The sequence below is a fragment of the Colletotrichum destructivum genome, chromosome 2 (assembly GCF_034447905.1).
Source record: "Colletotrichum destructivum chromosome 2, complete sequence".
Classification (NCBI taxonomy): Eukaryota; Fungi; Ascomycota; class Sordariomycetes; order Glomerellales; family Glomerellaceae; genus Colletotrichum; species Colletotrichum destructivum.
In genome coordinates, this window is record NC_085897.1 from 4578424 (window position 1) to 4598321 (window position 19898).

A 19898-nucleotide genomic window follows, 5' to 3' on the forward strand; every position below is an offset into this window, starting at 1 on the left:
AGTCGGCGACACTCACATCCTCTTTCGTCCGAGGAGTTCAGCCGGTATGACCGGCGGTGACACAGCACGTCGTTTGTAAGCCAGCTGGTCTCGTCGGACTCCGATTGGGAACTAGAAAGTTTGGAGGATGCGAGAGGACGGCGGCTCTCGTCGAAGGTGTCCACGCTCCATTGAGAAGAAAGCAGATGCAACGTGCAATACAAGCATCCCGTGCTGCTGCTTCAAGTACTACACCAGTACGTTTCTTGACGTATCCCAATCGACCTAGAATGAAATTACAGTCGCAAGTACACAAACTACTAATTGGTGCCTGTTCAAGTCTCTGGTAGAGGTCGGTCGGCCCTGTTTTCCGCAAGTGCCAGATCTTGAAATGGTCGGCCAGGACTGAAACCGGCCTTGGCTATGGCTCATTTGGAGGGAACGAGAAAAACACGGGTTGGATACTAGTCCTTTGCATGTCAGTTGCGGTTGATAATTCATGTATTTCGTGCTTTATATATGAGGAATGAAGGCAGACACGCAAACGCACACGCACATCTTTTTGTGCCCATCACCCTTCCGTCCAGGGGTTGTGGAAGATCTCATCCGCATGCTCGGCATCGAAAACATGGGAAACTACCCCATGGGAAACCGCCCCATGGCCCCGAGGCGAGGCATTGCTCAACACAGTTTCCCCTGGAGATCGGGATGTCGAGAGCCAGCTTGCGACAGAGGCCGAAAGAGGCACCTGTTGTCCGTTGTCCCGGGGAACTTCGTGGAGGTATCGGCTGGGAGAATCCTGACTTCCAGAACCTGTCGGGCTTTCTGGCTCGCTATCCATCTGCTTTGCAATCCCGGTGAGTGAACCTTCGAGGGGACTGGTGGCTTCGTCCGGCTCCGTTTGTTGACTCGCAGGTTTTTCACCTTCTTCACTCTCTAATACCTCGTCCTCTCCACTGTCAGAATACTCGTTCTCTTCACTTCCCGTGTTACCATATTCTTTCTCTTTTAATTCTTCCACGTCGTACGAAGAATCCGAAGATTCGTCATGTCTACCATGATGTCTGAAAGACGCCCGACCGAGGCCGAAAGCTTCATCGTCGTAGTATGGGCACAGATGCTCGTTCCCCGCCCACAATTTTTCGAAGTCATCTCGACTGTACCAATCTCTGACATAGATGGCATGCCGAGGTACCTCCTCTGCAAACCGGGAAACTTCCGCGTGGTAACCGTAGGAAACCAGCACACTGTCCAGTGCGTCTCTGGCATAACTTCCTTCTTCTTGGTTCTCAGTGGCTGTTTCCCAGATTGAGCGACCTTCGTTATCTCGAGAGAAAATATCAGCGCCTGCTTCGATCAAAATGGCAAGCGCGGCAACATCACTACCAAAGCCGAAATCTATCATTCGTAATGTCTGCATAAAATAATGCAAACAGCTCTGCCCCGAGAAACTCTTCGCATTAACATCTGCTCCAAGCTTAATCAAGGCGCTGATGTGCGCTGTTCTGGCGTAAAGAAGAGAGTGGTGCAGCAAGGTTTGCCCATCTGTGTCTCGATCGTTGACGTTAAAGAAGATTCCGTCAAGGCTGAGTAGGCTCTCAAACACGGGCTTTTATCTACTTAGCACTGTTTAGTACACCGCTGACGAGAATCTTACTTACTTCATCGCCATATGAAGCGAGTGAAAAATGCAGCTCTCCCTGGTTTGGGTTCCCATTGCACCGAAGTGTTGGATCGGCACCTGCAGCAAGCAAACAGTTGAAGGTGTTCTTTGAGTAGAAAGAAGCGAGCCACAGAGGTATGGCAATATCGTCTACACTAGACTGTTTTAGCTTTTTGACTCCACTCTGAGTAACACAGAATAGCTTACCCAAAATATTCATCATCAACATGGCCAACGCGAGCCATTTCATCAACGTCCGCACCATGTTTGATCAAAAAGTCGCAAATCTCGAGCTGACTGTGCGCGTACTTTGCAAGGTATCGGTCTGTTCGCTGTCATTCAACACTACTAAGTGTATATGAGAGCACTTACGTGAAGCAGTGGCGCCCCTTTCTCGTCTCGGTCTTGCAATGAGGCCTCCCCTGTCGCGATCAATCGAAAGAATTCGTCAAATAATCCCAACTTAATGCATTGAAATACGCGAGAGTTGCTAGGTCGTATCCGTCCAATTGAAACGACCGGGGTAAATGCATAAAAGCCATTTGCTTGCTGCAGCTGCTGTATGGAGACTTTGATATGATGCGAGCCACCTTGGGCTGTTGGCTTGAAAGATATGGTGGCGGAGTATTTCTGGTGTTCTTTGTCCTCCGCCTGAGTTCCGCAGCTCCGCCACTGTCTTCTTGTTGAGACTAACCAGTCCCCAAGTTGACTTTGATACAGCGCAATGTTATCTTTTCTTTTCGTTATTTTCCCACTGAGTGGACCACGTTGGCCTATAACACCGATTATTACGTAATAAACTACGTATCATGCTCCCATCCACTTACTCCAGGTTTGAGGGTTGAGTTTTAGCTTTAGGCTGCCTTTCAAGACCTTAATAGCCTGCTTCATATCCATGCAATGATCCTTTTCTACGCCGCGAAAGCCTTTCCTATGGCTCATCAGCTCCCCTGGTTCAACATGTTGAAAGACCATGTCCATCTGCTGAAGCAGTGTCTCGAGATCATCAATGATGTCTTGAGTTTCGTCGGATTTGGCATCTCGGTTCTTTTTGTCGAGTAGGGCAGATAATCGGTGGATGCTGCCCACCACCCTGGCATTGCTGCTCTCCATGTTTCGCCCAGAACAAGGGGCGATGTCGAAGGCGCTGACAGATCTCAAGGTATCATCGAACATCTGCTGTTCTCGCAACGACAACTCGTTGACTTTCCCTTCGAGGTTGACAAGCATGTCAAGAATCGACGTGGAGTGCTGGGTGGATACGGCCGGCAAGTTTTCGACTTTCAGTGCCAGAGCGTTGACGACAGTCTGGACGTGTTCGATCTGCGAGCTGGAACGAAACACATCTTCTTTGATCTCCTTGAGACTCGTGTGCTGCTGCTTCATCATGTTGGACTGATGCTCAGTCCCTGTAATGACTTGCGAGATCCCAGAAGAGTTGCTGTGCGCGATTCGGCTGCGACTCGTTAGACGGCCGTGAGCCAAAGAAGATTGACGAAATGTACATATCCAGAACGCTGATTTCAAGCGTGAAGCTGCTGACATGCCCCGAAAAGATGCTCAGCATGTCTCTGATTTCGTCTTCGCAGAGCGGCAGCTTAAATTTCTTCCGCAGCGTGCTGTACAGCCTTTCGCCCGGCTGTATCTGCATCTTGACGAGGGTCTTGCTGAACCTGTCGACGTCGTCGTTGCATCGCCTCAGCTGCTCCAACAAGGAAGGACTGGACTCCAGGATGCCGGGCAACTCTTGGAGGGCCTGGGTTCGCTCGTATGCCGCCCGCAGACTGTCGAGCGCGCGTGCGAGGTCCTGCAGCCTCTGCGGCCCATCTTTGATGCTCGTAACGAACTTGTGAAAGGTTTTGATGGATGTGAGCCCGAAGCCGATGAAGGCGACGAGACTGGCTCCCACCTCCATCGCGGATTGAGTTGCGAAAGGTAACGAGGCTGCTGCGGGAAGAGGTTGTCTGAAAGTCGGAGGTGTACTCTGGAGGTTATGTATGTCTGCCCGGGAGGGAATCCGCTGCGCCTCTCTGTCAGCCCAACAGGCGACGAGGAGCCTATCATCTCTCACCTTATGATGCGAGTGACCACATGCATTGTCGGCTCCCTGACCCAATAAGCTACAAGAAGATAGCGACGGCGGACTGCCACGTGATGACCATACCCCGTTTATTCTTATCACGATCAAGCAATTCTGCTGTGTGATCGCTGGCGTTGGAACGCCACGATGGTATCACTACTCGATGGCCTTGCTGAGTTGGGGATGTACTAGACACATAAGTGGACCTCGACAAACCTGCTGAATGGTGCATAATAGGGAGTTAATGCCCACCACAACGGCAACTGGTTCAACTGTATCAAATGGCATATTGTTCTAATTTAGTTGCATCCTTGATAAACTCCAATAATCCCACAACCTAGTTCAAGACCGGACCTTCTTGATATTCGGCAGAGTCAAGCAATAGATTCTTGGCCTGTTTTACAGACTGTAAGAACTGGCCCAATGTAGTCTCAGCCCCCTCTCGCTCGAAAACAAACTGGTGATTGTCGTCATTCCTCGGTCCATACTGGACTTGGTGAACGCCATCTTGCAGAGCCAGCCACGCAGCCAACAACGCACCCTCAATATTCCAGGCGTGCCGCTCTTCCAAGTCAGGGAAAACCTCGTTATCGGCACCTAGATGGCACCCCTGGGCCTCAAAAGCTTTCGTGTAACGGTCGACCCAGTGTGTGTAAGCATTGCACCAGGAGGCAGAATATCTTTCTTCGAGTTCGTCGTCAGGGACGTCGACGCCGCCTTCGGGGTTGCCGGGCCATCCCCAGTCATACCATATGAAGTTGGTCCCGAAGTCCGGGGAGATATAGTATTTGTATCCTGGCGGCAAGGAAATCTTAGGTTCTAGTTGATTGCCTGTCTGATACGGGTTCTCTTCGTGTCGTTGTTGCGTTGTTGACTCTGCTTCAGGTCCCTGGCCAACATTCAGTTTGAGCTGTGGCTCGCATGTGGTTCCTGGCGCGGTAATGGCTATGGCGGCTGGAACTTGAGACCGCGTCTGCGGCGCAGAGAGTAGCTTCTTATCCGTGAGATGAATTTCTATGGGCTCATCTGAGGATAGCTCAACAACGAGGCCGTAGGGTGTGGTGATGGAAAAATGAATGTCAAGGCTTGAATGTTTGGCAAGGAATAAAAAAGCCTGAATGGAATCGATTGGCGACATTCTTATGGCTGACCAGGCTGTGAATGATGAAGAAACCATGTCAAAAACAACTCATATGACGAGGCATGCGTCCTATTAGTATTTGGAGACCTGGGGCTGAAGGCGTGGCTGTGCCACTCCGGGGAGGGAGTATTTCGTAGGTACTTCCACTTAGCCGCTGTGATGAGACGACCAACTGGCCAACACTCTTTCCCCCACACACCCCGGGCAATCGCTTGCGCGCTTAGGGAGTAGATTTTCGTTTCATCTATTGTTGATGAAGGTCGAACGGCGACGGGCAATGGCGAATTGCTTCGAGACCAGACCAAATATTAACCGCTTACAGGGTACTAAGACGATTTTGGGACACCCGCGGCAATTCTTACTGTTACCAACGCATGCCATCCGTCCAACAGTATGTCATGCAACTGCCAACCGTGGCAGCGGCGACATAAGTGAAGGCCATGGTCGCCGGCCCGCCGGCCAGCCTGACCCCGGCGTCAACTACCAACATGATCAAGCCGGCGCCAAACTTCGACACTTCGATATGAGCGAGCTGCGGATGGATAGTATGATGTCCATGCTCTACAGAAAGGGGGTGGGGTTCTATATCTATCACAGCTCCTTCTTAAGGACGTAAGTAGTCAACAAAATCAGCCGACACACAGTTACCGTCGTTCATTTCGCCCAACATTGTTTTCGTATAGAGTCCCTCCTGGTGGTTTTCGATGTCAATTTGATCTAGCCGCTCGCTCGCTATGTCTGAGTAAGTCAAACCACATCACGCCTCTTCCAGAAACACCTAACCTCATAAATCGTAGGCAATCCGAGTCCACTAAGCGTGTCATCCGCAACATTCAGACCGATGGCCACAAAATTACCGCCGACAAAACTGTTCGCGCTTGGCGCGTCCCCATGACGAGCGAGTTTCCTACGCCCCCGAAGGCAACCCGACGTCCACCCAACATGTGGCTGGAAGAGGGCAACCAGAAGTCCGGTCTGCAGCACATGACGGGAGAACAAGCGAAGATCAGGACATTTGAGGGGGTAGGGATCCCGGCGGCATCTCAGCGGGAGAAGATACCAATCCTAGCCGAGGCAGCGACAACGGCGGGTAGACACATCACCACTCAGGGGAGGAGGAACGATCGTCCAATCATGTCTACTTACGTTGACGGCCGAGTGATGAAGACTGCGATTACAGTTGCGGAAAATGGATATGTGGTTGGGGTCAATCCAGTAACGAAAAGGTTCAAGGTCAGGCCAGGCGACCCTGGCGAGGTCAGCGATCGAACGATGGAGAACTTGTATAGCTACCCGCTGAATTGCCCGGACAGGAGGCGAACTGATGAGGCGAAGAAGGGGCAGGTGATGGATACCAATGAGTCTGGTGTACAGAAGGCTAAGACTTCCCACTTTGGGCGTTTCTTCAAATAGCTGATCAAAGCAGGGTCACGGAACACTAGGGTTTGCTGGACGTGCTGAGGCTCGTTCCCTATGGTTTCTTTTGTCTCTTTAGATCATTTCTTGAACAAAAGACTGTTGTGTATTTTAGTGGATACAGTTTGACTACTCGTGATTTGTGCTTAGCTATTTGACCTGTCGACAAGCCATGGGGCAAAGCCGTAAAACAGACTTATCTCCTGGCGATGGCCAAACGGCATCTAGATAAATATGAAGGGAATTTTTAAACGAATAAATGATTCCCCAAGTTTCAGGGGTAAGCCGCAGTTCGCTCTGTCACCACCACTATAAACGGCTTACAACTAAACAAGTTCCGATGTGTAAAGATCTCGACTCCTCCATCCTGACGGATAGAGTTGACCAGAGTCACGTCGTCTTTAGGTTTAAAATATACGGTAAGCCACGTAGTCATAAGCTGCCGGCTATAGAGCTGGCCGCTGCTTGCGACTCTAGGGTGCGTGATGGCTTCGAGTTTCCGTTGGTAGTCGCATTGCTAACTGACGTAACCCCAACCAAGCCATATGTAATACGGCCACAGACATCACACAAACAAATTGAATATAGCATGGAAAGTTCTCCATAAAATGCGCCGTACAACTGAGCTTGAGTGGCCAGGCCGCCTAAAGAGGCAGTATTCGGCGGTCTGCTTTACATGAGTCGTCGCTTAGAAGTGTCGTTTCAGACAGGGCCATCTCGGCAACCAAGCCAAGCCCGTCAAGCCACTATCATTAAAACGTAACGCCGCTTATGAACTCAAAGATAATAAGCTGCCTTGGGATATCCACCACCCACCTGACAACAACCAACTCCGCCCTTCCGATGATCCGGATAGGAAAGTATGACAGTGTCCCTAACTTGTCTACACCCTTCAGCCGGCCCAATTTAGCATGAGGCGCGGCAATCAACACCACTTTGGCGCCGATATCCGCGCGGCCGAATGGTTCCTTTCCCCTTGCCAATACTTAACATATTACAACGCGCAAGCGAACTTTGTATCATCGCGGAGGCCTGCTATACCTCGCAAGGGTCTGACACAAAACCCATCGGGTAGTCCATGGAACTCTACGACGAGTATAAGTATCTCCATCTCCGCACCAGTATCATCGTCACCACTTTCGCTCGCCCACACACTACTTGCACATTTCTCTCACTCAAGACGGTCACTTCTCTCCCCAACGGTCTCTACATTCGCACTTTGAGCGTTTTCTTGTGATACCCAAGCACCATCTCTGCACTCGCACTCTTTCGACGGAACAACTTCGAACTCAGCCAACATGTTTGCCCGCGCTGTTCTGCTGCTCGCTCTTGGCGCCGCCGCCTCCGCGCAACAATTCGAGGGCTTCCCCAACGGCCTGACCTGCAAGACTGGCAGCGGCGGTACCGGCTCCACCACTATTACCAAGATCGAACTCCAGGACGCGATCGTCGGTCCCCAGGGTGACAAATACGACGACTCAGCTGCCAATGTCGCGTCCGGCAAGTGCACTTCGCTCTCTAAAATCCCTTTCTTCCTAGTAAGTTTTCCTTCCATACATTGCTCCCGGCGTTGATGTAAAGTTTGTGGTTCAATTGCTGACGGCTGCCTTCTTTCTCTCTGAGTAGACCGGCGTTACTGGCAAGGACAGCGTCACTGTCGGCTTCGCTTACGACAAGGGCAAAGACACCTACCACTACTGCCTCGCACAGGGAGCCGTTGATGAGACCGGATGGCGCTCTGTGTGTACGGAGAACTAGATATCGGGATCCGTTTTGAAAACAAGTTGTAGCTTTTAAGTACAAATTAACTCCGGGATGCATTTTATTTGACATAATCAATTTATCTTCACGGTGTTAATCTTCCCACCCCAGCTTTGCCGAGAGTCAGCGAAGCCGGCATATGGGGAAGTGGTATAAAGACCAAGGCTGCATATGCATACTTTCTTACAAATATGTGTTCCGAGGCTGCTCAGGTACGCTGGTGGACCGAGTCGTGTGGTTTGATGGAAAATAGATTGCCAGACTGCTGGATGCAGGGATGGCGTTGCAAATAGACTACTCACCCTCACATTCACAGCTTTTTCGTCTATACTGACCGCCGTTAAGATGTGATATGCGGCAATGTAACATGGAGATACTGACGAAAACGAAAACGAGATGCTGGACATTGTAAGATCGATGGTTGTCACCGGATAACGGTACTGTCGGGATTTGTTATTATGGAGAAACGGAGACAGAAAGTACGAACCCTTGCTGTCAAACGAGAGTGTTCAAATAACATTAGTTCATCCCATCTCAACTAACTCCACAAGGGCAGCAACACCACTCTCGTTGTGATAAATCCACTCACTAAAAAACCTCCGATCATTACTAGAGAGAAGTCCGCTGCCTTCTCCACCTCCTCCGCCTCCTCCCCCTCATCCCCGGCTCTCTGGCCAGTTGGGTGCATCCGCATCGGTGGCTGCTCCGGCCGCGGCACGGTCGACAACGTCAGCCTCACCCAGGTGGGCAGCACTTACACCGCCGCCTCCTCGTCTTACGGCCCCATCACGATGGGCCATACGACCGTCACCGTCAGGAACACCGCGAACAACTAGCTGGTCTGCAACTACGACGTTGCTTGCCCCCCGTGACGGCCGGAGACACCTGCATATCAGCCCGTCAGTCCACCGACTCTCCCGTCAATGGCTTACAGGTTTGGTCTCAATAAAGGCACGATCTGTCAGTCCAAGATGTTTTTCTCTGGGGGCATCTCGCTAACGCGGAGCCTAGGATAGACCTGGTTCGATCGACAGACATATGGAGACCCTTGAGCAGCCGCTCGGCTAAGATTGCTATCAGCGGCGCCAAGAATGTTGACAAATACACATGCATATTACAACCGCCTTCGGAAGGTTGGAATGGATTTAAGTTCCGGCTCACGCATGACTCTTTACACAAATAACACGATTCAAGGTCATCAAGTCCGGTCTTACAGCAGAACCCGTCCATGTAAAACGGGACAGAAGCAATCAAGAAGCCGCAAAGTTCGCTGGCCAGGTGTATAAACTTGTGTTGCACGCGTTGTGCTTTGTGCTTGAGACTGTTCTTCAGCTCACCAACGAAACGGTAAATGCTCTCTCTCTCCCTCCTCCGCATTTCCCGAACCCCTGTGCGAGATCGACCCCTGGATAGATCTACATAAGGAGTGGCACTATGACCTGGCCTTGTGTTGAAGCTAGACAAGGACAATGAAATTTGTGTAGATCAAGTATGTACGTGTAAGGAAATTGCGTCGTACTGCGCTGCCGACTTGTTGAGGTAATGGAATGGAAAAGGGAGGGCGTAACTCCCGTCGACTCTGGCCGATTGCCAATTCACCAACAATCGTGATTTAATTCGCTGGTCATTCAAGGCCCAAAGACATTTGAGTCTCCAACGTTGAGAAGGACGCTTTGCTTCAAAGGAACGAAACCATCCCTTCCCATCTGCCCCAGCAGCTCTGCTGCTCTCGATTGGGGTTCGACTGCGGTGGAGAGCTCCTCATAATTGTGGAAGTTGTCTGCAAATCCCTTCCCAGGAAACTGAGTGCGCAAGATGTCAAGAATTGTATCGAAGTTGAAAGGTTCAGCCCAGGCAAAGATCCGCTCATTCTGGACGTTGGGGAGCACGGCCGCTGCCACGTGGAGTCTGGCATTATCCTGGACATCCACAAAGTACTCTGGGTTTCGTGTCAGCGAGTCCAAATGGAGAGAAACGAATAGCATACGCGGCGGAATAGATGCGAGCCGATCGAAGTGCGTGCCGTTCCAGAGACTCTCGACGAACGACGAGGTCGAGGGATGGCCTTGGTTGACCACATCAAGCGGCTGTCCAAAGTTTGTACCTGGAAGCACTGCTGAATCATTAGCAACCGGCCTGATCACACGACATCTCGGCTGAACTGGCTGACCTGTGTTGACGACCAAGTCATACCGGCGACGTATATTCTCGTAGTGAAACCTCCACACCGCGGTTTCTGCCTCCACCTTGCTAGCTGCGTACACGTGCCACGCCCTTTGAGGATGGTACGGCGCCTCCCTCCATGCTATCTCCACCGAATGGGTGTTCCAGCTGTCAGCGGTCACTTCGATCCCTCCCTTGTTTGGCTTCGGTAGTGCTGCGGCGACAGACGAGCTCGTGAAGACGAAGCGCTTCACACTCGACGACTTGTTGGCGGCTTTGAGCGCATTCAGAGCCACGGCGATGCTGCTTGGGATGACGCTCTCAGGGTTCGGGCTGAAAGAGACAGGCGAAGCAACATGAACCACTGCGGACACGCCTGGTGCTTGTAAGACTAATGATGACGAGTGGGTTCTGTGAATGGATAACTCACCTTCAACCAGAGAGTCAAAAGCGCCGTTCTTCTCCATGTCTGGCAACGAAGCCAACATGAACTCTCCCTTCGGTTTCCGGCTCTCCAGAGTCTTCGGCAACCACGCGCACTGGTCCACGTCACGTACAGTTCCGCGGACGTTGAAGCCTAGCTGCAGCAGCTCGTTGCAGACGTGGGAGCCGATGAAGCCGTTCGCCCCCGTCACAAGAACGGTAGAGCCCTTGGGAATGGCGTACTTTCGTTCCGGCGTCATTGCGAGCGGAGGACTGTTGTTGCGATGCGGCTGGCTGCGTGCGTAAGTACGCGCGGGGGGGGCCGCCTACCAAGGATTTGAAGGCCTGAGCGATATACCATTGGTTCTTATAAATCCATGCTGTTTTCGCGATGCATCTTTGGACCTGCCATATCTACCCCGCCTTTTTATTTAGATAGAGGTTTCGTGTCTGCCACTTGTGACAATTTTGGTGGTGGTTTGAAACAGAGCTCTTGCGAGAGAACCGTCGTCGTTGAACCCCAAGTGGGACGAGGACACCACTCCTGATTGTGGAAAAGGCTCGCTATCGCGCGATACGCGGGGTCCGGCGATCCGTCATCGTGTCAACAATGGCCGAAGCTGAAAATGGTGCAGGGAGTACTTCTCACCGTTCAATCGGTACCGCGAGGGTTTCCCGACTTGGTCAGATGTCTGGAAGAGTTGCCTGTAATCGTGACGCCCGAGTTTGGTTCCAAGGGGTTGGACTTACGCAACGCCCGACAAGGGACTCAAACGAAACCAGAAACAAGAATTTTCCGGTCGTCTACCAGAAACGATACACGCTGCAAACTCGATTTCCCAAACCGCTGTGTTTGAATACGAGATTGGTAATTCAAAAGTTTTCGTTGCCGCCCTTACGCCTGAATTATCGCGAGGTGTGTGCGCGCTTCGCATCACACGATTGACGATCCAGATGTGCGCTCGCTAAGAAACGACGAAACGCCCAGAGAACGAATTCAACTGCCTGCCCTCAGTGTTGACGTTTTCGGTTGCATTAATTTTTTTGTTTCCGTGGACTTTGACGAAGTTGGATTATAATTCCTGTACTATTCTGCCATCACACCGCAGTACGTGTTCTTAACTCTGTGCAAGCCCTGAGATTCAATCTCTCGTGCATTGCGATACTTCCAAATGGTGAACCCTCTTCCTAAATCCCTGCCATCCACTCGTCACACCCTCATCCACAAGAAACAGTAGAACTGAAGAAATCAACAATGGCAACAGGAACACACAGTGAGGGCAGAAAATAGGGGAATAGAGGCAATAGGGAAGAGAGTAGTGGCAGATAACCCCTAGGTTAGGCTGAGCGTTCAATCGGCCGCGTACTAGCGACAGACTCGCTGCGACCTACGAGTTCTGCACCGGCTCCACCGGCGAAGAAAAGACCGGGCTCTGGTCCGGGCACTAACAGAGATCTCGGGCCCCGGTCGGACCTTTCGGTCTCGTATCACCGTTCAATTAGCCCGACTCCCGGGATTTACGGACCCGTGGTGGAGACAATCCGGCTCGCACTTTGTCGGAATCGGCCAGCCACACACCTAACGCTTCACTCACATAATCATATTCCGGCTCATTCGAATAAGCAGGCCCCGGTTGCCAACGTCATCTGTTCGCGGGTTGCAATCTGCATTACTCGTGCCACAGCCGTTATGTAATAGTAGTCGATCGATTGCCTAACTCGGCGCGTCGGAGTTGACGGTGATGTTCGTATCTACCACCAAGACAGTCAACATGGACCCCGTTCACTGAGAATGCGAACACAAAAAGACGCGACCGCCTCCGCCACCCATTTGGTTACGCAGGCAATGCCGCTCCATGAAGCTGATATGCGACCACGTTAGGCCACAATGCGGCCGCTGTGCCAGGCTCAGCGACAGGTGCGACTATCCGCAATCAAGAAAAGCTGACGTTGGCAGGAGGAAACAAATCCTCGAGCTGCAAACCAAGGTGCGTACGTTTCAGTCATAAAGTTTCATTTCTTAAGGACGGGCCGACGGCTTTTCTTGGGTGCTGTTGTGGTTGTTAGCACCACCAGAGTCGACGGGCGGCTAAGCCTTCATGACATGGTTGCTGACACGATGCAGACGAGCTCGAGCGTTTGGCAGTACGTTCAAGCGAATCTGCAAAGATTGATGAGACCCAGTATCTGCAGAACATGTTTCACAGCAATAGCGTCTTACCTGACAGTTTTGCCTTCCCCTTGACATCGGCAGACTTTCCTGAGGACCCCACCCCGCCGGATGTCGATGTGTCGTTCGCTGAACAGATATATGGGGATGCTCAAGCAGCAACCAACCCTAGACAACGTGGAACAACGCCGTCACGGGCTTGACGGCCGTACAGCTCGCCATGGACATGAGGCACCGCGCTTCTGACTCCGCGGCGGTCAAATAGGTACTGGCGCCGGGCTTTCCGCCTTCGCACAAACTCGACGACTCCCAAGGAACGGACTAGCAAGGGCGCACGCAACCAAGCTGCCGCTTCGTCGGAGTCTGATACCCAGTTTTGCAAAGGGCAATTATCAATCGCCGAGCTTCAACTTTCAGCTACCTAGCACCAGCGAGACGAAGGACTGAGCTTATGAGTCGTTTGTTCCCAGGACTTAGTTGGCTCATCGATGCGAGAATCAACGGAGAGCTTGATGCAGGCTGTCCAGTGCGACTCTGTCTGGCCAACTATTCGGCCGAACTAGAGTCATGAACGAGTTCAGTCGCAATCTGGAATTGCTCTTTTAGAATTTGGCCTATGCGGGTGGTGTAGAAAGTGACGACTGTGCTATCGAGTCTTTTCTTCCTCTATAGGCTGCGGAGAATCGAAACGAGGTGTAACCGCGGGGGATGGAGGCCGTGGGAGACTGGCGAAGCGCCCATGACAGGCCAACTTCATTGTGAAAAAATGAGTAGTCCGTAGAGCGTATCATCACACCGCGCTCCTTCTAACATGAGCACCGTTTCAGGTCCACATGCGGCCTTTTCTTTCCAACTCAGTAACAAACCCATCTCGAATCGCCTCACTCGAGGCTCGCCAGCGACCACCACGGCAACCCCGCTCTTGTCCTCGAATCACCTGCCTCGTCAGAGGTCCCCAAGCACACTGGGCGACAGTTACACCCGTCCGTGTCCCCCGAGATCCTTTCCCCCTCCTGTGTTGCCCAATCGACCTTCAGATAGCCTCTTGCCCCCTGGAAACGATCAGGTTAAACCAGAGACCCTTATGCTGAGTCCATGTCTCGGGGACATATGATAAGACACGCTTCCTTCCAGCTTCCGTCCAATTTAGTCTGTGGGCTGTTCATACGAACCGACAACTCTTGACCTCGCCCCTAAGGGATCCCAACATTCTGATCTTCAGACAGGCAGACCATCACCAGCAGACTAACCACTCCATTCTCACAATGGTACCTCCACATCCCCCCTTCCCTCGTCCCAAACGCTAGACTAACACCCCCTTCCGCAGAAACCACCCTCCATCCTCGCCCCTCTTCTCCTCCCCCTAGCCTTCACAGCCCCATCTCCGGCCTGGAAATGCACCTCCGTCTCCCCGCCGGGACCGGGCCCAGGCCACGCTTCCCTCCTCGCCATCCACGGCACCTTCACCCGCCTCTACGGGCCCGACCCCCTCACCCTAGGTCCCGAACAGGCCCGCGTCGCGATCTGCGGCGGTCTCCTCTTCGGCCTCTGGAACGGCCACCCACACGCCGTCGTCGAAAAGGCTGGCCGGAGAGAGACGCTCGTCTTCTGGGACCCAAAGCCGGAGGGGACCCAGTGCCTCGGCCACGCCGACGACGCCGACGCGGCGCTCGACGACGACCTGAGGCTGACATACATGTTCGGCGTCGGCGAGGATTCGTGGGTCAGCGGGGGGTTGACCGAGGTCAGGCGCTGCGAGGACGAGGGTTAAGGTCGTCGTCCTCGCTCGTGCAATCACGGGCAGTTGAGTAATGCAAACACGGAGTGACCTGACGTTGATGATGATATAATCACTCGACGGCAGCAGAACAATGCAGCATATAGACGAAAAGAAGAAATGAAGTAGAAAAACACGTTGAATTCGTTATTTAATGGTGGTATCTTGTCCTCCCCCCGCCGCCAAGCCCTGTCGGATACCTCCTCCCATTCATGACGAACGGCGCGGGCTTCCTCGACGGCTGCGCTGTCGTGATGGCGTCCCACATCTGACGAAAGTTTGCGCGGCGCGCGGGCAGCATGCTGTATTGCAAGCTGTACAGATTCTTGCGGTTGAGGGGCGGGACGAACTGCCCTGTCAGCAAGCAAAGGAGCACCTGTGGCGATAGGTAGTGCTTGCGGATGCGGTTCCCCATTTGGAAGTACTGGTGGAACATGGCACGGAATGTGAGGGGGATGGACTGCGCGGCGGTTAGGATATCAAGGTTCACATGGCTTCGAGTGATGAAAGAAGAGAGGCTGGGGGTCTTGCTTACCTTGAGATAGATGACCGAGGTTGGTGGTTCGTTGGAAGTATTACTAAGTCTATAATCATGGGTATCTCGAAGCTCAAAACGAATGCCGCCTATGTATGCATGGCCATGTTAGTCGTGCAAGAGACACCCGCCATTAGGAAGAATACTCGAATCTCACCTGGAAGTCGCCTCGGGTCTTTGACCCGTAACATCAGCGCGAAAAGGGGAAAGTGATTTAGACAAGAGAGAAGCGTATCGAACACAGCCTTGAGCGAGATGATGACCATGCGCGCAACGGCAAAGTTGAGGTAAAAGACGACCACCGTTGTGAGGAGGAAGAAGAGCAGGGTGAACAGGATGGTGCCGACGAGAAGCTGGTCTAGGTCGTAGTCGCACGAGTCGATACGGTTACGGAGGACGTTGTGCTTCTTGCCACGGAAGAGATGGAAGAGTGAGATGAGGATCGTCAGCTGCCAGTGGTAGATCCGAGCAGACGCGAGATAAAACGAGTAGATGTGGACGGTCAGGCCGGATAGCAGGTCGGAAAACATGGCAATGGGCATACTAGCGCCGGCGAAGCTGGAGAACCCAATGAACCAGATGACGTGAGGCAGCACTGGCTCAAGGGTCGCGATACAGTCTGCTTGGGTCAGCGATGGTCTCTTCCAATCATTCTGAACGGGACCTCCGTGGCAAACTCACTTGACCAGTAATCGATAACCCATAGGAAAAGGTCTCCGAGGAACGAAGCCAAGTCTTTATTCAGCTTCAAGCCCCCAGGGCAGTCCATCAGCCAAGTAATGCTCCGTTGCAGTGCCTCGACTGTGTACACCTTCAAAAGCCCACTGATTGCACTGGCGGCCCATTCGGCATTATCGATGATGTAGGATCCCAGCGCGATGCCGATGATGACATCGTTGGCGACAAGCCACAAGCTATTGTAGAAGCGGATATAGTCAGGATGGCTAGTCGTGACGCTCTCCCAGTCGTTTTTACGCTGTCGCAACGTCGTGTACTGCATAGGCCAGTAGCAGAATTGCTGAAGCCTGATCTCCACCTGTTGCGCCGTCGCCGAGATGTCCTTCAGGGCCAGGGAGTTGTCCTTTAGACGGAACTCAAGGATCTGAAGGAGGAGCTCGGCCACGGCTCTGTGACCCATGAGCATGTACACGAACCCCCACTGGATCAGCGGGAGCACGTATAGGATCAGGAGGTCCCATACGAAGTTCCGCACGGTCGTCACGTTCTCGACAACTCGCTCCGAGACGCTGAGCGTCCGCTTTGGTCTGGTGCCGATGCGCGAAATGTTCTTCTGCAGCAGCTGTTCAAGCTCCCAGGACCAGTTGATTTGGTTCACAATCTTGGGCAGAGCCTTCTCCTTTGGCGAGGGCGATCGCTTGATGATGGTGTGGAGCCTAAGCTTGTCGACAAGTTTCCTCTTCTGCTCCTTCAGCTTCAGTTCCTGCTTCTCCTCCTCGGCCATGTGTTCAGTCGGTGGCAGGCCCGGGGCCTCCTTGTTTCCGAGCGCAAGCGATATGGGGTTCAGCGAGATGTACTGCATCCTGCCGGGGCGTGGGCGGTCGTAAAGGATGATTTGAATGCTCAGGGCTTTGGCGCAAGTGATACGAGGGACTTTTGCGGCGGCTGGGGTCGTCGCGACGAACAGGGAAGGATCGAGGACGACGGCGTCGCTGGGGTTGGCAAGGCCCAGGACATGCATGGCTCCGTGGCCGCATCGTTCGTAGATGCTGTAGACGGGATGAGGGGAATTTCGAAAGAGGGTACCGATTTTGAGAGCGAATTCGACGTGGCCGGCCTGTTTGTTGGTTAGTTGCTTTGGGGGGGTCATCGGCGGTGGTGTATGTTTAGGGGGGGTTGCTGACATCGACGTCGTCGAGGATGGCGACGACGAAGACATCCAGGCTCGAGTTCCTCCATCCCACAACGACACCGGGCAGGTCGGAGCGCTGGATGTCCGTCGGCCAGAATATCCTCATTAAGCCGTCATTTTCTGGCATGTCAGCCTCGGGCTGCGCAAGAGACGGCGCTTAAAAGGACCCTCTCCGTCGCAACTGTTCCCTGGCCGAGACGCCAGCTCCGGGGGGTCGGGGGTGCTGTGGCGGGTGCCGTCATTAGCCAGAAGCTCTCGTGGCAGTAGGTAGTTGAGCAGAAAAGACAAGTCTGAGCGGGGGGCATCCAAGGTGTTTCGTCGTACCAGGTTCGCCTCCTTGGTGGCCAAACGTTCCACGGGAATGAATATAAGGAGGTAGACGAAGGTTAGGAGGGCGAAGCCCTTGGCGGCGCGTGTCTAGAAGGAATTGGGGTCAGAGACAGCCGGGCCGGGGAGGATCGGCAAAGCTACGTACAACAACTCCGTAGTCCCAAGCGAATATGGCAAGCTCATAGAGGCGTGTAACCAGGTCCCATCGGGCGGTGATGTAGCCAGCGACGAAGATGCCAACGCTGAGGACAGAGAGGGGGTGCATAGAATCGCTATTCCCTGGGACAGTGCATGCCGAGGCTTGTCGCCAAGATAGATGGTGCGTTTAAGGGACGGCCGAAGGGGATCGAGGTCGGGTTGCGGTTTGTGCGGCGAAATGCGGACTCGGCCGGGATGGCGGGACAGGCGCGGGGAGAGAGGGGGGCTGGACGAGGGTCCGAAGCTTGTAGAAGATCGTGGGGTCGCAAGGTTCAACTCTCGACGTGTCTTGTCTTTCTTTGGGAACTCGTTCTAGAGGAGGATTGCTACGGTCGGGCTAGATCGAGGCGACGGTAGTGGCGGTGATGGTTGTACAGCAGCAGTGTGGTGTTGCTTACGCGCACGCGATTGTCTTTGGGGGGAGGACGAGGACGAGGACGAGTAAGAGCAAGAGGAGGAGTAGGAGGAGGGAGCAGGGAGCGTGGGAGGAGGGGAGGGGAGGGAAGACAGCGTGTGGTCGCTGGAAGTCTGAAGGGCGAAGACCAGGCAAAGGGACAAGCTTCGTGGGTGGAGGGAAAGGCAGCAAATATGTGGGAATTCGCAACGTGATTAATTGTCGGTGGATGCCAGGTCGGTTTTTGCAACAGCGGCGACGAGTCTGCGACAGGCCAATAGGCCGCTGGTGCAATTGACCTATGCCGCTAAAGCTACCTACCCGGGTTCCTACCTACCTACCTCTGTAGTACACACGCCAGGTACCTAGGTAGGTAGGTATTGAAATGTGTTGCTAGCGCCCCCAAGGGACCAAATGGTCGGCATTGGGTGATATGGAGGAGGTCCACTCCACTGGGACTGGTCACTACAGGGGACACGGTTTCTGACGGGGATGTGGGCGGTCGCGGACGGTCTGGAACCTGGAAACAAGTTCATCAGCAACCTTGAATTCTCGGGCTGGGATTGGCCCAGTATGCGGCCCATGCTTTTTGACCATGGGAGATGAATCAATGATGTATCCTAGGTAGGTAGGTAGGCAGGAAGCGAGGTAGCGATGGAATAAAAGGCTTGAAGGGGATAGAATGGTGGTGCAGGAACGAAAAAGACGAACAAAGAGAAACAATGTAAACAATCACATGGCGCGAATGCGTACGGATACACGTGTTCGGACATGTATCTGTACACATACTTGGATTCTCACCATTGGGAAATACCCGGTGCTTCAAGTGGATGGAGCCCGGACGTTGATCTCAATGTTTTCTAGCTCACCAAATCCGTTCTTCTTCAACGTCTTCCCCTTCCCCTACGCATCCAGCTGCCAGGTTTATCTCGGAATGTTCAAATTGCCGTTGCAGCATCTTATTACGCTTAGCTGACGGGCTCCTTTACGCCCAGCAAGCAAGCAAGCAGGTCGAGGAAGAAATCCCCTCCCACCGCCGCCATCCGCTTACTTGTTCATCTACGGCCACGTCATGGAAGCAGACAACGGGGCATTCTCCTGAGATTGCCCATCTCCCGCTGCCACAACGCGCCCGGGGAAAATGCAACTGCAACCCTGGGAAACAACGCGCTCGACATACATCTTGCGTGCTAGTCTGATTCAAATGTCTCCTGCAAGAGTGGTCAGATTCCGTCCCATCCGCACTGTAGACTCACACGTAGGGGCCGAGACGAAGAGCACTCACATTTGCGTCCCATGTACGTCGCGTCATTGTCCTTCTGGTCCTCCCGCGCCTCGTCCAGCAGCTTGTCTATCCCACGTTCCTTGAGCGCCACCTGCGACATGTCAGTCAGTGAGTGTCAGTCACACTCAGAGACTCACTCCTCCGATGCCGATGCCGATGCACTCACCGTCAAACATTTTTGGTAGTTTTTGAAGAGGTCGGCGCACTCATTGTTGTCTGTACCGCTGCTTCGGAGGTACTCTTGCGCGTGTTAGCCGCTTCGCTGCATGCAAGCAGACAACCCTACAATGCCATGACGGCAAAGGAGGGAGACCTACTCTCGCTGTACCATTTCAAGAAGCAAGTATCGTAGCGCCTGGTTATCGAGGGTCAGCATGGATGGAGGATATCTGCCAAACCTACCAGGTTTTCTCTCACTCACTCCTTGACTTCGTTGCACTCGGGCGCTAGAGAAGCAGACATGGTGACTTGTTGGTTGATGTCTGTTGGTTGGCGGAGGTCGCGGGAAGCTGGCGGCGGGTGAGGTTGCAAGTCGGCAAAATCGTTGTCGCAGGGGGCTCTGTATGCCTAAGATCCACGGCTTCATCCGCTGTACTTTGAGCCAGCGGACGTCACGGCCAAAGCTTCTGTTTCTTCACCAACCCTTTTTTCCCTTTACCCTCACTTTCTCGCTGCCCCGAAGAAACCAAACACTCCAGAAATGGACGCCCGAC

The 19898-nt window shown here is 53.1% G+C and overlaps 10 protein-coding genes across 10 annotated transcripts; 4 read left to right on the top strand and 6 right to left on the bottom strand.

Moving 5' to 3' along the window:
• Window positions 1-489: 489 nt before the first annotated feature.
• CDEST_03585 (Putative fungal domain of STAND protein) lies at window positions 490-3608 on the bottom strand. Its single transcript, XM_062919744.1, has 5 exons — window positions 3148-3608; window positions 2470-3098; window positions 2015-2415; window positions 1641-1748; window positions 490-1588 (listed from the first exon to the last, which is right to left on the bottom strand). Exons 1-5 carry the CDS (start codon window positions 3555-3557, stop codon window positions 551-553), a joined length of 2586 nt encoding a protein of 861 aa, XP_062775795.1. The 5' UTR covers window positions 3558-3608; the 3' UTR covers window positions 490-550.
• Window positions 3609-3977: 369 nt separating this feature from the next.
• Window positions 3978-4907, bottom strand: CDEST_03586 (uncharacterized protein). Its single transcript, XM_062919745.1, has one exon. It carries the CDS (start codon window positions 4897-4899, stop codon window positions 4060-4062), a length of 840 nt encoding a protein of 279 aa, XP_062775796.1. The 5' UTR covers window positions 4900-4907; the 3' UTR covers window positions 3978-4059.
• A 565-nt stretch (window positions 4908-5472) lies between these two features.
• CDEST_03587 (uncharacterized protein) lies at window positions 5473-6390 on the top strand. Its single transcript, XM_062919746.1, has 2 exons — window positions 5473-5605; window positions 5661-6390. The coding sequence occupies exons 1-2, from the start codon at window positions 5598-5600 to the stop codon at window positions 6274-6276; spliced, it is 624 nt and encodes a 207-aa protein (XP_062775797.1). The 5' UTR covers window positions 5473-5597; the 3' UTR covers window positions 6277-6390.
• Window positions 6391-7443: 1053 nt separating this feature from the next.
• CDEST_03588 (uncharacterized protein) lies at window positions 7444-8108 on the top strand. The gene is made up of 2 exons (XM_062919747.1): window positions 7444-7817; window positions 7906-8108. Exons 1-2 carry the CDS (start codon window positions 7578-7580, stop codon window positions 8035-8037), a joined length of 372 nt encoding a protein of 123 aa, XP_062775798.1. The 5' UTR covers window positions 7444-7577; the 3' UTR covers window positions 8038-8108.
• Window positions 8109-9668: 1560 nt separating this feature from the next.
• On the bottom strand, window positions 9669-10886 carry CDEST_03589 (Putative NAD-dependent epimerase/dehydratase, NAD(P)-binding domain superfamily; the record flags this gene model as incomplete). Its single annotated transcript, XM_062919748.1, has 1 exon — window positions 9669-10886. One exon carries the CDS (start codon window positions 10884-10886, stop codon window positions 9669-9671), a length of 1218 nt encoding a protein of 405 aa, XP_062775799.1.
• A 1596-nt stretch (window positions 10887-12482) lies between these two features.
• CDEST_03590 (Putative zn(2)Cys(6) fungal-type DNA-binding domain-containing protein) lies at window positions 12483-13061 on the top strand (the record flags this gene model as incomplete). Its single annotated transcript, XM_062919749.1, has 3 exons — window positions 12483-12618; window positions 12752-12771; window positions 12969-13061. The coding sequence occupies 3 exons, from the start codon at window positions 12483-12485 to the stop codon at window positions 13059-13061; spliced, it is 249 nt and encodes an 82-aa protein (XP_062775800.1).
• A 1000-nt stretch (window positions 13062-14061) lies between these two features.
• On the top strand, window positions 14062-14567 carry CDEST_03591 (uncharacterized protein; the record flags this gene model as incomplete). The annotated part of the gene is made up of 2 exons (XM_062919750.1): window positions 14062-14064; window positions 14124-14567. 2 exons carry the CDS (start codon window positions 14062-14064, stop codon window positions 14565-14567), a joined length of 447 nt encoding a protein of 148 aa, XP_062775801.1.
• A 157-nt stretch (window positions 14568-14724) lies between these two features.
• Window positions 14725-17573, bottom strand: CDEST_03592 (Putative phosphatidylinositol N-acetylglucosaminyltransferase subunit Q/GPI1; the record flags this gene model as incomplete). The annotated part of the gene is made up of 7 exons (XM_062919751.1): window positions 14725-15033; window positions 15109-15197; window positions 15266-15727; window positions 15790-16903; window positions 16971-17117; window positions 17303-17395; window positions 17454-17573. The coding sequence occupies 7 exons, from the start codon at window positions 17571-17573 to the stop codon at window positions 14725-14727; spliced, it is 2334 nt and encodes a 777-aa protein (XP_062775802.1).
• A 934-nt stretch (window positions 17574-18507) lies between these two features.
• Window positions 18508-18687, bottom strand: CDEST_03593 (uncharacterized protein; the record flags this gene model as incomplete). Its single annotated transcript, XM_062919752.1, has 1 exon — window positions 18508-18687. The coding sequence occupies one exon, from the start codon at window positions 18685-18687 to the stop codon at window positions 18508-18510; it is 180 nt and encodes a 59-aa protein (XP_062775803.1).
• CDEST_03594 (Putative mitochondrial distribution/morphology family 35/apoptosis) lies at window positions 18591-19774 on the bottom strand. Its single transcript, XM_062919753.1, has 5 exons — window positions 19607-19774; window positions 19503-19540; window positions 19352-19425; window positions 19186-19276; window positions 18591-19108 (listed from the first exon to the last, which is right to left on the bottom strand). The coding sequence occupies exons 1-5, from the start codon at window positions 19645-19647 to the stop codon at window positions 19101-19103; spliced, it is 252 nt and encodes an 83-aa protein (XP_062775804.1). The 5' UTR covers window positions 19648-19774; the 3' UTR covers window positions 18591-19100.
• Window positions 19775-19898: the final 124 nt, after the last annotated feature.

Excerpts from the sequence above, each read along its gene's own strand:
- CDEST_03585 (XM_062919744.1), bottom strand. The coding sequence starts at position 3,557 with ATGGAGGTGGGAGCCAGTCTCGTCGCCTTCATCGGCTTCGGGCTCACA. Across the intron at positions 2,416-2,469 it reads ACTCAACCCTCAAACCTGGA|GCCAACGTGGTCCACTCAGT; the intron begins GTAAGTGGATGG and ends TCGGTGTTATAG. Across the intron at positions 1,749-2,014 it reads AAGGGGCGCCACTGCTTCAC|AACACCTTCAACTGTTTGCT; the intron begins GTAAGTGCTCTC and ends TTCTACTCAAAG.
- CDEST_03586 (XM_062919745.1), bottom strand. The coding sequence starts at position 4,899 with ATGGTTTCTTCATCATTCACAGCCTGGTCAGCCATAAGAATGTCGCCA.
- CDEST_03588 (XM_062919747.1), top strand. The coding sequence starts at position 7,578 with ATGTTTGCCCGCGCTGTTCTGCTGCTCGCTCTTGGCGCCGCCGCCTCC. Across the intron at positions 7,818-7,905 it reads CTAAAATCCCTTTCTTCCTA|ACCGGCGTTACTGGCAAGGA; the intron begins GTAAGTTTTCCT and ends CTCTCTGAGTAG.
- CDEST_03594 (XM_062919753.1), bottom strand. The coding sequence starts at position 19,647 with ATGTCTGCTTCTCTAGCGCCCGAGTGCAACGAAGTCAAGGA. Across the intron at positions 19,541-19,606 it reads GAGTGCAACGAAGTCAAGGA|GCGCTACGATACTTGCTTCT; the intron begins GTGAGTGAGAGA and ends CTCGATAACCAG. Across the intron at positions 19,426-19,502 it reads CTTGAAATGGTACAGCGAGA|AGTACCTCCGAAGCAGCGGT; the intron begins GTAGGTCTCCCT and ends AACACGCGCAAG.